We start from the raw sequence: 12,594 nt of genomic DNA, 5'->3' as shown, positions 1-12,594 counted from the left end.
AGTTTTTTGTATTTTTTTTTTAGTAGACACGGGGTTTCACCGTGTTAGCCAGGATGGTCTCGATCTCCTGACCTCGTGATCCGCCCATCTCGGCCTCCCAAAGTGATGGGATTACAGGCTTGAGCCACCGCGCCTGGCCTGTTTTTATTTATTTACTTATTTATTGAAGACGAGCTCTCACTATGTTACACAAACTGCACTTGAGCTTCTTGGCCTCACGCAATGCTCTCACCTTAGCCTCCAGAGTAGCTGGGACTATAGGTGCGTGCCCCTACTCCCAGCTTCTTGTCTTTATTTTTAGTAAATGAGTAGGATCTTCAATTGCTGAATGAAAAGCACCCTGCCTTTCTCCAATCTCCTCCAATCTGCTCAGTTTTCTCTTCCCCAGAACTTCCTACTACAGGCCAGACACAGCCAGGCTGTGACAGAGTCCCCACTCTATAGAAAACCCATCACCTGGCTGTACCTTCTTCCTCCCCACCCTTGCTGTTATTGCTGACTTCCTGGTTACCTCCACCACCATGCACTGAAAACCCTGTGGACTGCCTCAGTCTTCTCCCTACCCTGATGCCTGCCATAGCCCTACATGCCAATGGCTGTGTGGACAAGCCCATCCCACTCCTGAGCCTTCCATTTATGGACGTCTTCAACACTGATGACCTACCTGTCCACTGCAGCCCCGCCCTACATTATCATGGCATCCCTAGAGCTGTCCTCCTTGGAAAACTTTCACCTACTACCTCTCTTCCTCTGACCTTGGTCTTTTTCTCTTCCATCTATATCCTCACCATTACCCCTCAAATACTCTGTGACCTCAGAGAGCCACCGAGCCTTCACCTCCATTTTCTCTCTGTTCTACCTCTTTCCAGTCTGGGCCTCTTTTCTCTGAGCCTCTCTCACCAGCTCCCTTCACAATTCCCTGCATCCGACTTCCACAGCCCCAGGCCAGCACATGCCCTGGACGAAAGCCCCCTGTCCTTTCTCTTCCTCCCTGGATGGAGTTACCCCCACCCTGGGAAATCGGGCACCTGACATAGACAGTCGAGGTCCCCATCCATTTAATTCCTTCTCCCCTTCAGTGACCAGTCAGACCTTCCCTTCTGAATCTTCCTGCTCCATCTCTGATTCTTAATTCACAGGAGAGGACTCCTCCACCTTTACCAAGAAATCCGAGAAATTAGGTCTGATTTCCCACAGCTCCCAGCCTTGCCTCCAATGCAGACATGGGCACCATCCCCACCTCCCCTCCTCAGGAGAGGGGGCATCCTTCCACACTCCCTGGGGCAGGACCCCAGGTGCCTTGCTGTCCCCTAGCCCTCACTGCCAAACACCAAGTTCCACCAGTTTACCCTAAGGTCTGGGACCACAGCTCCAGTTCAGGCTCTCAGCATCTTATACTTAACCCACTAAAGAGCCACTAACTGGCTTCTCCAACTCCAGATATAACTCCCCAACAGTTCTCCATGTGGGTGCCTAAAACACCCACATTTGGCCATCACATCCCTGCTTAATTACCGTAAAGCCTGCCAAGCGTGGTGGCTCACGCCTGTAATCCCAGCACTTTGGGAGGCCGAGGCAGGCAAATCACCTGAGGTCAGGAATTCAAGACCAGCCTGACTAACATGGAGAAACCCCATCTCCACTAAAACTACAAAATTAGCTGGGCATGGTGGCACATGCCTATAATCCCAGCTACTCAGGAGGCTGAGGCAGAAGAATCACTTGAACTCAGGAGATGGAGGTTGCAGTGAGTCAAGACCATGCCATTGTACTCCAGCCTGTGCAACAAGAGCAAAATTCTGTCTCAAAAAAAAAAAAAAACAAACCACATGTAAAGCCTCCCTGATACTCACGACACTCACAGAAGGACGCCCAAGCACCCACACACAGCCCCCAACCTTTGCACAGCTCGCATTGTCTCACGCTTGAGGCTCAGCCTCACACCAGCACTTCCAATCCCCTGCACACTCCTGACTTTTTCTTACCTCTGTGCTTCTGCTCAAGCTCTTCTGTGGCCCAGAATGCCCTCCCCCTCTTCCTCATTCTTCCACTCAGCTCAAGTGCTCCTTCCTCCAGGAAGGCCTCCTTGCCCACCCCAGGCTGGGTTAGGCATCTGTACTTTATGCTCCCAAAATGCCTAGTGTATCCACCTCTATCACTGTCATTACCAAATTGTCCTATAATTTTCTCTTTCAGTGAATCTCTCCCCAACCTGATACATAGCAGGTGACCTTAGAAAGACATGCACACAAAATGCCCAAAGGCAGAAGGACAAGCAAGATGAATTCTAGAGGTTCTCCAACATGTGCATGCTGGCCCACACCAATCATACACTCCACAAGCTGGCGGTCACCAAACATCCACCCACGCACTCACCAGACAGGTGCCGGGGCAGCCCTGTCTACCTGCCACTCAGGTCACCACCTGGGCATGATTTTCTTCTACAATTCCCTTCAGGGGGCCCTCTTGTGCCACATGCCCCATTCCCAGGGCCCTCTGTAGCTAATACCCCATCCCCTAATGTGCCTCCCCAGGCAGAGTGCCCTTGTGCCCACCTCCCTGGAGCACTGTACCTTGGCCAGGGATCTTACTATGGGACTTTCCATAATGCCTCGAAGGAAGATCAGGTCCAGCTCTGCAGCTCCTGTGGCATTCGGGAGGGATCCCAAGTTGTCCAGGACTTGCTGCATGGCTGGGGGAAGGTATGGGCAGTGAGATACACAGGTACCAGCTGGGTACAGAAGACTAAAACACACCACAATACCTGCCACTCCCCCACCCCTATATCCCACAGAAGACAGCCCCTCCCCGACAACATTCCCCTCCCTGCCCAGCACAGGCACCCCAGGCCCTTGAATGCCTGGGACAGGGGTCCTTGAGGAAGGGGACAGTTTCCTTGGCCTGTTCTCTCCACCCTAGGTAACACCAGCCTGAGTAGGTGGGAGGCTCCAGGCAGCTGGAAGAGACTCTGAGGTGGGGGGAAGGGAGAAAGGGAAGCAGGTGTCAGGTTCCAGGTCCTGCCCTGCACCAGAAAAATCACAAGCTGTTGGGTGGATCACTTGAGGCCAGGAGTTCAAGACCAGCCTGGGCAACAAGGCAAAACCCCATCTCTATTAAAAATACCAAAATTAGCCAGGCATAGTGGTGTAGGTCTGTAATTCTAGCTACTCAGGAGGCTGAGGCAGAGATTGCAGTGAGCTGAGATCACGCCACTGCACTCCAACCTGGGTGGCAGAGCAAGACTGTCTCTGGCTGGGAGCAGTGGCTCACACCTGTAATCCCAGCACTTTGGGACACCGAGGTAGGTGGATCACAAGGTCAGGAGATCGAGACCATCTGGACCAACACAGTGAAACCCCGTCTCTACTAAAAATACAAAAAAATTAGCCGGGCATGGTGGCGGGCGCCTGTAGTCCCAACTACTCAGGAGGCTGAGGCAGGAGAATGGCGTGAACCTGGGAGGCGGAGCTTGCAGTGAGCCAAGATTGCACCATTGCACTCCAGCCTGGGTGACAGAGTGAGACTCTGTCTCGAAAAACAAACAAACAAATAAATAAAATAAAAATTAAAAAATAAGACTGTGTTAAAAAAAAAAGAAAGAAAGAAAGAAAGAAAGAAAAAGAAAAAGGAAAGAAAACCACAAGTTCCTCACTCAATCTCTAGATGGGCTGAAGCCCAGGACTCAGCCACCTGCACCTGGCAGGCTTAAGGATGAGACAGACAGTACTTGGAGCAAGTCCCTGAGTACAGGCCCAAAGTCAAGCGGGCAGCCACACAGGAGCCAGGGCCTGCAGAGCCTCCAGTCTAAGCACCACTAATTCAGTGTGACATTGTACAAGTCACTGTCCCTCACTGGCCTCAGTCTTTCCTGCTTGTAAAATGGATGGGTTGGGCTAGATGATGACTACAGGCCCTTCAGCTCTGAGTGGCAATGATCTATAATTGAGAAATTAACATAGATGATAGGAAGTCAAAGCTGAAGCCTGGAACGCTGGCAGGAGCTAGGGAAACAGGCACTGGAGGCCTGGAATGACTGTGGGCACCCAAAGGCCAAGGTCACACCAAGTCATCACAGGGATAAGCAAACTCTCAGCCCGGAATGGGACATAACAGAGGACATGATAACACCTGCAGCTGGGCCGCAACAACGCCCCCGAGATCGGAGGTGGGGGCTGCCTTCACTCACTGGCAGAGGTGGGAGTTCCAGGCTGTGGCAAGTTCCGGGGAAAGGAAGTGAGAAACAGAATGTGCCCAGCTGGGGGCAGAGATGGGCAGGGGGTATCATTACTCTGCCACCATGCCACCTATGCCTACATCTACATAACAGAACCCAAGCCATGGAGGACGGGGGAGGATGCACCCCTGGCGCCTCTCAATGCTCCTGTCAGTGCTCCCCTCCCCCAGGAAGGAACAGGAGTGGAGAGGAGGGGGCACTAGAACTGGAGCTGTCAGAGATGGTTCAGGGACTCCTGGCCTCCCATCTCCTTCCTCCTCCTGCTCCCTGCCTTCTCCAGAAAAAAAGTCCAAGCTTGGCCTTCAGACCCCTCTTGCCCAGGCCAGGGCTTGGCATTGGTCAGAGACCTGCGAAGCCCCCAGTGGGCTCTGAAAGAGGCCAGGGCAGGGACCCTTCCCTCCCTGCCAGGGTATGCCAGATTCCCTCCGTCAGTTATCCAGGGGAGGACTGAGCCAAGGGAGTTGGTGCCCTCTGCCCAGGACAGCTCTCCTGAAGGTGCCCTCAGATGACCTCTCCCAGGCCACCCTCCCCAGATGCCCCAACTCTGCTGGAGGAAGGTAGGCTAAGGGGCCAGCTGCCCCGCCCCCATCTGGCCCACCCTTCCCTACCTTCCCTCTGGAGCTCCGCTTCCTCAGAAGAGCCCAGGGATACACCCTCCAAGGAGACCCCGCTGCCTGGGCTGCCTGCCATGGCGGCCCCCAGCCCCAGGGACTCCGGGAGTGTCCTCCACACCGCCGTCTGCCGCCTCCCAAGCCAGAGCCTGGCGGGGCTAGAGAAAGCGGGAGTCGGGGAGCGCCCTCTGAGGAACCAGCCAATAGCAAGGCTCAGCTGCCGTGATCGCCTTGCTGATTGGCTAAAGCCCCCGACCGGCGCTGCGCTGTGCAGAGCAGGCGGTAACCCGGGTGGGAGAAAGGTGGTGGGAGGGAGCCCTAGTCCCACAGATGGCCCGATCCCCAGCATGTCAGTGTCGGTGGGGATGGGGAGGAAGCGTCTAACAGGAGGTTTTGGGGAGGGGGTAGGCATGCTGCCCCTTCAAGACTGGCGAGGTACCCCGAGACCCTCCCCTCACAGCCAGCTTCAGGAGACCCGAGGGAGAAAAGTCTTGACCCATCTTGTCCCTGCACCCTCTTTTCTAGAAGTCCCTCCTCTGATACACCCCATACCAACTCCTGCCTATGCCCTCTGACCTCTGCTCTCAGTCCCCTCTCCAGGCCCTGCTTCCTTTACAATGGTCCCTCAATCGAAGGAAGTCCCCAAGAACGACTCAGCCCTCCACCGGGAGGCAGCCTCACTTGGGCATGGGGCAAATACCTCAAGCCCCAAACGCCTCCCCCTACCAGCCCGCGGCCAGCCACTGGGAGGCAGGATACAGGGGGCGAGGGGTGACATTGCTGTGGGTAGGGACCGTGCCCCAGCCCTGCTTACCCCCCGCCTCACAGCAGCTTCTTCCCCTCCCCTATCTCCTATGAGTTCTTCCCCTTGATGAAGGGGGTGATGCCCAGGAAGCAAGTCAGGCATCTTGGAACTCAGTTCCCCAGCAAGGGAAAGTGAGGGCACATTTGCACACAGGGAAAAGTGTGGGCAGAAGGGAGGGATTCAGCTCCACCTCGGTGACCCCATTCCTCTGAGATCTTGTACCCAAGAAGCCACCACCAGGGTACTGCAGCCTCCACTCAGCCATTCCCCAAGGAGTGGCACCAGGTCTCATTGCACCCCTGGGGTTTCCATGGTAGCAGAATTACACACCAGGACAGTAACCCAGGGATGGAGGAGAGATTTAAAGGAACAGCTCCACCTGAAAGCAGCCACAGATCCCAGTCTTGATCCAAAGAAGGAAGGGAATCTGGTGACAGGGGAAGAGGGAGCAAGGCTACAGATCAGGAGATGCCAGGTTCAGGATCTCTAAGCTCTCAACCCAGTGCCATTGCCCATTTATCTCCCAACTCTCAGGAAAAGGGCCCCTGACTTTACCCAAAGTAGATATGGGGTCTCTCTGCAAGAGGAATACACCTATACCTTTTCCCTCCCTTCCAACAACCATACTGACCCATGGGGAAGGGCGGAAAAAGGACCTTGTCAGCTTTGCCCTTCACAGAGTCCAAGACAGGGATCTCCCAGGGAAGGAGGAGGGAAGGGAGCCTGAACTCAGAGGCAGGGACACAGCTGTCTCTCTGTCCTGTGGGAAGTATAATGACCACCAGATAATAAGGGGCAGAACCCAGCATTAGATTTTTGAAGCTGGGAGCTAATGTAGCTCGGGATAGGACAGAGGCTGCCTGAAGGAAGAGAAACACTTTGTACTTCTTCCTTTGAATATGAGAAGCCAGAAGCAGCCCCTCGAACAAGGGGAGCAGGAGCCCCAGGAGTCCTTTGAGGAAGCAAAACCCACTGCCACACCCCAAGGCTCCACTCCCTGTCCCCCATCCTCCCCACCACGCCCCCATCAAGTGGTCTGCAACAAGGAAGCCAAATTGCTGGGCTTGCTCCTCCTCCTACACCCCAGTCAGGCACCATTGATGGGTTTACTAGGCAGCCCCGATGGACAGGCCATTAAGCACGGACTCAGGGGTGGGTTTAATTAACCCCTAAGCAGCTTACAGTGGGGCCTAGGCAGGCTGAAAGAGGCGGGGAGACCCCAGGGAGCCCAGCAGGCTGGACGGGAGATGGGGCACTGAGCCCTCCAAAGCTGCAGAAGCTGGGGACATTGGTGCCATCCCTCCACTGCAAGAAGAAGAGGCCTTTCCTGGACAAGTGTGCCACAGTTTAGACCCTGGCTCACTCCCTTCACGTTCTCAGAGAGGAGGGACAGAGGAATCATTCTACCCAAAGTGGCAGCCCTGGAACCTCTCTAGCAGAGGCAGTAGCAGGGCCTCGAGCAAGGGAAGGAGCTGCATGGGAGGGAGGCATCCAGACAGGGGGAAGTTCAGACAACTCAAGAGCAGAACCATAGCAATTCCCAGCTGCCCAGGACTCAGAGAGCCTCTATCACAGGGAACTCAACCTTCTGGGGTCCTGCGTGCACTACAGGAATCCATGAGCTCCTAGAGTGGCATGTACCTTTTGTGCATGGATGCATATGTCTACGATGAGGGCTCACTGCTGTCACCAGATTCTAAGTGACTCAGGACCAATAAAAGTTAAGAACAGGCCAGGTGCGGTGGCTCACACCTGTAATCCCAGCACTTTGGGAGGCCAAGGTGGGTGGATCACCTGAGGTCAGGGGATCAAGACAGCCTAGCCAACATGGTGAAACCCCATCTCTACAAAAATACAAAAATTAGCTGGGCATTATGATGGGTGCCTGTAATCCCAGCTACTCGGGAGGCTGAGGGAGGAGAATCACTTGAACCTGGGATGTGAAGGTTGCAGTGAGCCAAGATCCCACCACTGCCCTCTAGCCTGAGCAACAGAGCAAGACTCTGTCTCAAAAAACAAACAAACAAAAAAACCAAAAACGTTAAGACACTGATCTTGTCCCATCATCTCATCTTAGGGAATTCTCAGGTCTTCAAAGGGAGGTGACTGTTTCAAGGACACAGGGTTAATGCCAAAATAACAACTCAGGCCAGGCACAGTGGCTCACACCTGAATTTCCAGTACTTTGGGAGGTTGAGGCAGGTGGAGCACTTGAGCTCAGGAGTTTGAGACCAGCCTGGGCAACATTTTTGTCTTTACAAAAAATACAAAAATTAGCTTGGCATGGTGGTGCACACCTATAGTCCCAGCTACTCGGGAGGCTGAGGTAGAAGAATGGCTTGAGGCTGGTAGGTAGAGGTTGCAGTGAGCCAAGCTTGCACCACTGCACTCCAGCCTAAGCTAAAGAGCCAGACCTTGTCTTAAAAACAACAATAACAACTTGGTGGCAGTGGCAGCAACAGCAGTATAATAAGTATGACTATTCCTAAAAGTAATGTGCTCTCCCATCACAGCCTTTGCGTCTCACAGCAGCCTCTTCACAGAAGAGGAAATGTGAGCTCCAAGAGGTTAAGCAGTTTGCTACTGAGGCGTTGCTAGTTTATCTGAGTGGCCCATTCCCTTGTCCTAATGTCTCCTACAGAGCCACGCCCAGGTATCCTGACCTGGTATTCTCTCATTCCTTCACTCAGAGCTTCCTGGCCCCCAGTACCACCTGTCCACCTGTGGCACATGCTGGCCTAGTGGGCAGTGATTATGGACTTCTCAGCCCCAGGCTGTACTGCTGTAATCCCTCCATCCCCAAGCCATTCTCCAAGGCCCAGCTCCCAGGCCACCTCCTAAAGCCCTGGTCCCATGCCACTGCCCTCCAGCAATAGTACGGGTCACCTCTGGAGCATGCATCCCCCTGCCCTCCACAGAAGTGAGTTGTGCTCCAGCCCTACACTGGAGCAGGGGAGCAGGTACAGGTCTTATTCCTTCTCTTCTCCGTTCCAGCACAGGAACCCACACAGAGGAGATGGCCACAGCAGCTGCCAGAAGGAATGGCTGAGTGGTAGGATGGAAGAGCAGTGGAGCCAGTTGGTCCTTATCTGGACCTGTGCAAGTGCCCACCCCTAAGTCCTCGCCTGGTACCCTGTGAACCACTGAAATAAGCTAACATCCTCACCCACTTCTTACCAGACTCAGAGTTGGTGGCGGCAACCGGCATGGTGAAGGAGGCAAGGACTCTGAAACGTCTCTCCTGGAGAGGGGAGAGAGAAGGATGAGCAGATACAAGGGCAAAGCAATGGGGAAGGGAACAGGAAGAGCCTCCCCTTCAGGACCAGTCAGCAAGGTAGGGGAGAAGGTGCTGCCCAGAAAGTGGGGGTTAGAGAACAACAATGATTCCAACAGTCCTGGGAAGCAGGAAGAGCAGGTATTACACGCCTATTTCTCTGAGGAGGAGGAGACCAGGGAGGATAAAGGAGGTTAACTGATGTGCCCAAGATCACAAAGCTAATAAGGAGAGCTAGAATGAAAATCCAGGTTTTATGACTCAAAAATAAGTATATAAATAAAGTGTTTCTTCCTGCTGTCTTTTTTGTTTGTTTGTTTGAAGAAGGAACAAGTACAATTTTTAGAGGGTAAGAACATAATTTGGCTGAGCAAGGTGGCTCACGCCTATAATCCCAGCACTTTAGGAGGCTGAGGCAGGAGAATCACCTGAGCCCAGGAGTTTGAGACCCACCTGGGCAACCTGGCAAGACCCCCATCTCTACAAAAAATTTAAAAATTATCCAGGTGTGGCAGTGCGTGCCTATGATCCCAGCTACTTGTGGGACTGAGGCAGGGGGATCTCTTGAGCCCAGGAGGTCGAGGCTGTGGTGAACCATGATTGCGCCACTGTACTCCAGCCTGGGCAACAGAGCAAGAACTTGTCTTTAAAAAAAAAAGTCATTTAAAAAAATAATGGAAGAGTCCAGAATTTGAGTCAAAGTAGAAAACACGAGTACTCCCAGACTGTAGGTTCCCTGAGAGCCAGAACCACATTGATTTTATTTGCTTCTGGAACCTAGGCCTACCAAAGCGTCGATGTTTCACAGACATTTATCCGGGGGGCTGACAGAAGTTACATGTACCTCTCCATGGCCCCTCTGGCTGGCTCTCTCTCCTCTCTCCCTTTCTTAGCTCAGAGCTGGCACAAGGAGACCAAGTGCTCTGGGCAGAACCAGGCATGGAGTCTACAGCCCCAGTTTCCATTCCAGGGCCTCCCCAGGCTAGGTTGGGCTTCCTTCGTTCTCTCAGGAGAGGGCAGGGGGTTACCCCCCACCCTTCTTCCCTTTGCCTTCCTGGGCATGTGCTGCTGGATAAAACCCTAATTCCTAGTTGCCATGACAACAGGAGGCAGTGGCTCACAGCAGGGGTGGGGAGTGGGGGGAAGCATCTGGCAGTGCCTACTTTAGGACTGAATGCCTGCTGAGTCCTGGGGATGAGGGAACCACAGCAACTCCACCTGCCCCCAAAGAGGATTCTTCCCAGAGGACTCGTACCTGATTTCAATAAAACCCTCTCTGCTCCCATTCCCCTCTCAGGCCTGAGCTGGTCACCTGAGCTCAGGTGACAGAAATTACAAAAGTGAGGGGGATGGTTCCCTTTCCTCCCGGCTCTGCCCCTGAGGACATGGAAGAAACGTGCTTTCAGTAAGGGGAAGGGCACCCCTATTCAGGCCACACCCCGGCTGGAAGAAATGCCCAGGATCCACTGTGCGGGCCCGTGCCTCTGGTGCCAATCTCTACTTCTAGAGAGCAGGGAGGAGGGATCCCTTCCCTCACCGCCCCAGGCCTTGATGACCTGGAGCCTTCTGGCTGCTGCTGCTCTCCCTCATAAGGTCAGAGACTCTTGACTCCAGAAGTCCTCCTTCCCTAGAGCGCGGAGGGTGGGAAAAGGCAGGGAGAATCCTGTATGAAATCCCTGCGCTCAGAAGTCTTGCCCAGCCTGCCTGGGTTTTCTGCCGGGGAGTCGGTTCCCACAGCATCGGCTGGCTTTGCTCCCCCAAGCCTGTCCAAGCCTCTGAGAGGGCGGGGCCTGGCTGTGCCCACAAGAGAACGGCAGTGCCAGGCAAGCTAGCCTGGCTCCGTGCCAAGGTCCTGCACCCAGGCATCTGGGAACTTGCACCTCGGCTTCCAAAAGCCTGGGCCCAGATGCCCTCTCAGCTCTGCCTCCGAGATATCCCCATCACCCAAAGTGTCCGTAGGCGAGCGGACCAGCCGTAAAAGGGAGAGGTTTCTTCCAACCTCCCTCCCACCCATCCCTCCATCCGTACACATACAAAGAGGTGCGGAGAAGACAGGTCTGACAAAGGCGCTTTGAAGAGCGAGAGGTCGCGGGGAGGCCTGGACAGAACTGAGGGTCAGAGGATGGGGTCGAAAAGCCAGGCGAACGTGCATGCTTGGACAATCGGATCACTCCTGCCCCAGCGGACCCAGCCCTAACACACTGGGCGCTAGGACCTGGGGGAGGGGGGCGTGTTGCGAGCCATCAAAGAAGGCTCTCTGCTTGCGCGCCCCGCCGGAGACCAGGGATGAGGTCACTAAATGACTGCCCCAGCCACCAACCCCCACCCCGTCCTTATCCCCCCCTCCCCCCCCCCCCCCCCCCCCCGCTTAATTGACCTAACTTTCTAACCCTGGCTCTTCGCTTCTGGCACCTGTCCCCTCCCAAGTCTCCAGATCCTAACCCTAGCTCCCGACCCGCCCCGCTACATACAGCCTGGGAAGCGGGAGAAGCAGCGCGCCCCTTCTGGGGACCCCCTCCCAGTGAAGATTGTGGTGTTGGCCGCCTAGGGGGACCGGGGACCACCGGGACAAAGCGCAACCTCTGTTTCTCTCCCCAACCCCCGGAAGCGCTAACAGCACGGTTCTTACGTAATGCCGGGCTTCCAAGTCCCCCCAGCCCGCACAGACCCCAGGGAGGCCGCGCGGATACCCGGGCCCCTCACAGCTCACCACCTTGGTGCCTGAAGCCACTTTGGAGCCCCTACCGCAGGGGCGCGGACCAACGTCAATGGGCAGCGGGCCTTGGTTCTCCCAACCAGCACCCCAGAAAGAGGGCCCAGGGGCGGGGGCGGGTGGAGAGGGAGGGAACGTGCCTGGGTGAAAGGGGCCTGTGGAGTTTAAACCCAGTGAATAGGGTCCTAAGTGCCGTGCCAGGACGAAAAGGAGGCGGAGGTCTTGGGGTGGGTGGTGGCCAGGGGGCCAGGGGACGCCTACCTGCGCCCCGGGGAGCCCCTAGCTCCGGGCAGCTCCAGCGCAGCCGGGCGCTCACCGTTTATTGCTTGTCAATCGCTAGCCCGGCTCTTAAAGCGGCAAGGCCTCTCCGCGAGGGGGCGGAGGCCCGGCAGAGAGGGGAGGGGAGAAGAACGCGGAGGCCGGCACAACTCGGAGGAAGTAGTCTTTCCCAGCAGCTGGTACGGGGGCAGCCAGGTAGTGGTTTGGAAGGCACCGCACAGACCACGACGCCGTCCCACTAGGACGGGTTAGGGAGGCAGGACTGGTACCGGTACCCGCTGGTGTCCCTCGGCTCCCAAGGATCCCTTAAAAGGGCGATGGTTAAAGTGCCGAATGAGACCGGCTTGATTACTCCGCCCACCCCTCTTGGCTTAGACCCGCGTTCTAGTTCCAGATGTGCCTCACCTTTCCTGGTTATCCTGCTTCCATATTGAGAAAAGGAACAGGAAGACTTTATCTCCCGGGAAGCAGGATACCAGCCCCAGAAGGCCTCGGGATCACGGACAGCTTTTTAAGGACTCGGAGGGTGGGTATCTGGATTCCAGACTTTCCAGAAAATTTGCAAAAAAGAGGAAATGTCTTCGTGAAAGGATTCGAGAGCCTATTTTAGGTCTGGGTGAGGGAGGCCTGGTCTATTTCCCTGTCTATGGAATAAAGAAGTAACGGGCTAGCCTTCCT

General features: G+C 55.1%; 1 protein-coding gene across 4 annotated transcripts in view; it reads right to left on the bottom strand.

Annotated features, from left to right (window-relative positions):
• MPP2 (MAGUK p55 scaffold protein 2) overlaps positions 1–12,175 on the bottom strand; it is a 33,137-nt gene extending 20,962 nt beyond the window's left edge. The window contains exons 1-3 of one of the 4 annotated variants that reach the window (XM_008012493.3): positions 11,899–12,175; positions 8,828–8,891; positions 2,574–2,692 (exon numbers count right to left, since the gene is read on the bottom strand). In XM_008012493.3, coding sequence (XP_008010684.1) covers positions 2,574–2,692; positions 8,828–8,858 — 150 coding nt within the window. In that variant the 5' untranslated portion in view covers positions 8,859–8,891; positions 11,899–12,175. Of the gene's footprint in view, positions 1–2,573; positions 2,693–4,842; positions 4,997–8,827; positions 8,892–11,637; positions 11,698–11,898 lie in introns of those variants that run through there. The other 3 variants (XM_008012494.3, XM_073005254.1, XM_008012492.3) reach the window with 3 other exon arrangements.
• Between the last annotated feature and the right edge of the window lie 419 nt (positions 12,176–12,594).

Source organism: Chlorocebus sabaeus, chromosome 16 (assembly GCF_047675955.1).
Source record: "Chlorocebus sabaeus isolate Y175 chromosome 16, mChlSab1.0.hap1, whole genome shotgun sequence".
Classification (NCBI taxonomy): Eukaryota; Metazoa; Chordata; class Mammalia; order Primates; family Cercopithecidae; genus Chlorocebus; species Chlorocebus sabaeus.
This window is presented reverse-complemented; position numbering and strand designations above follow the sequence as displayed.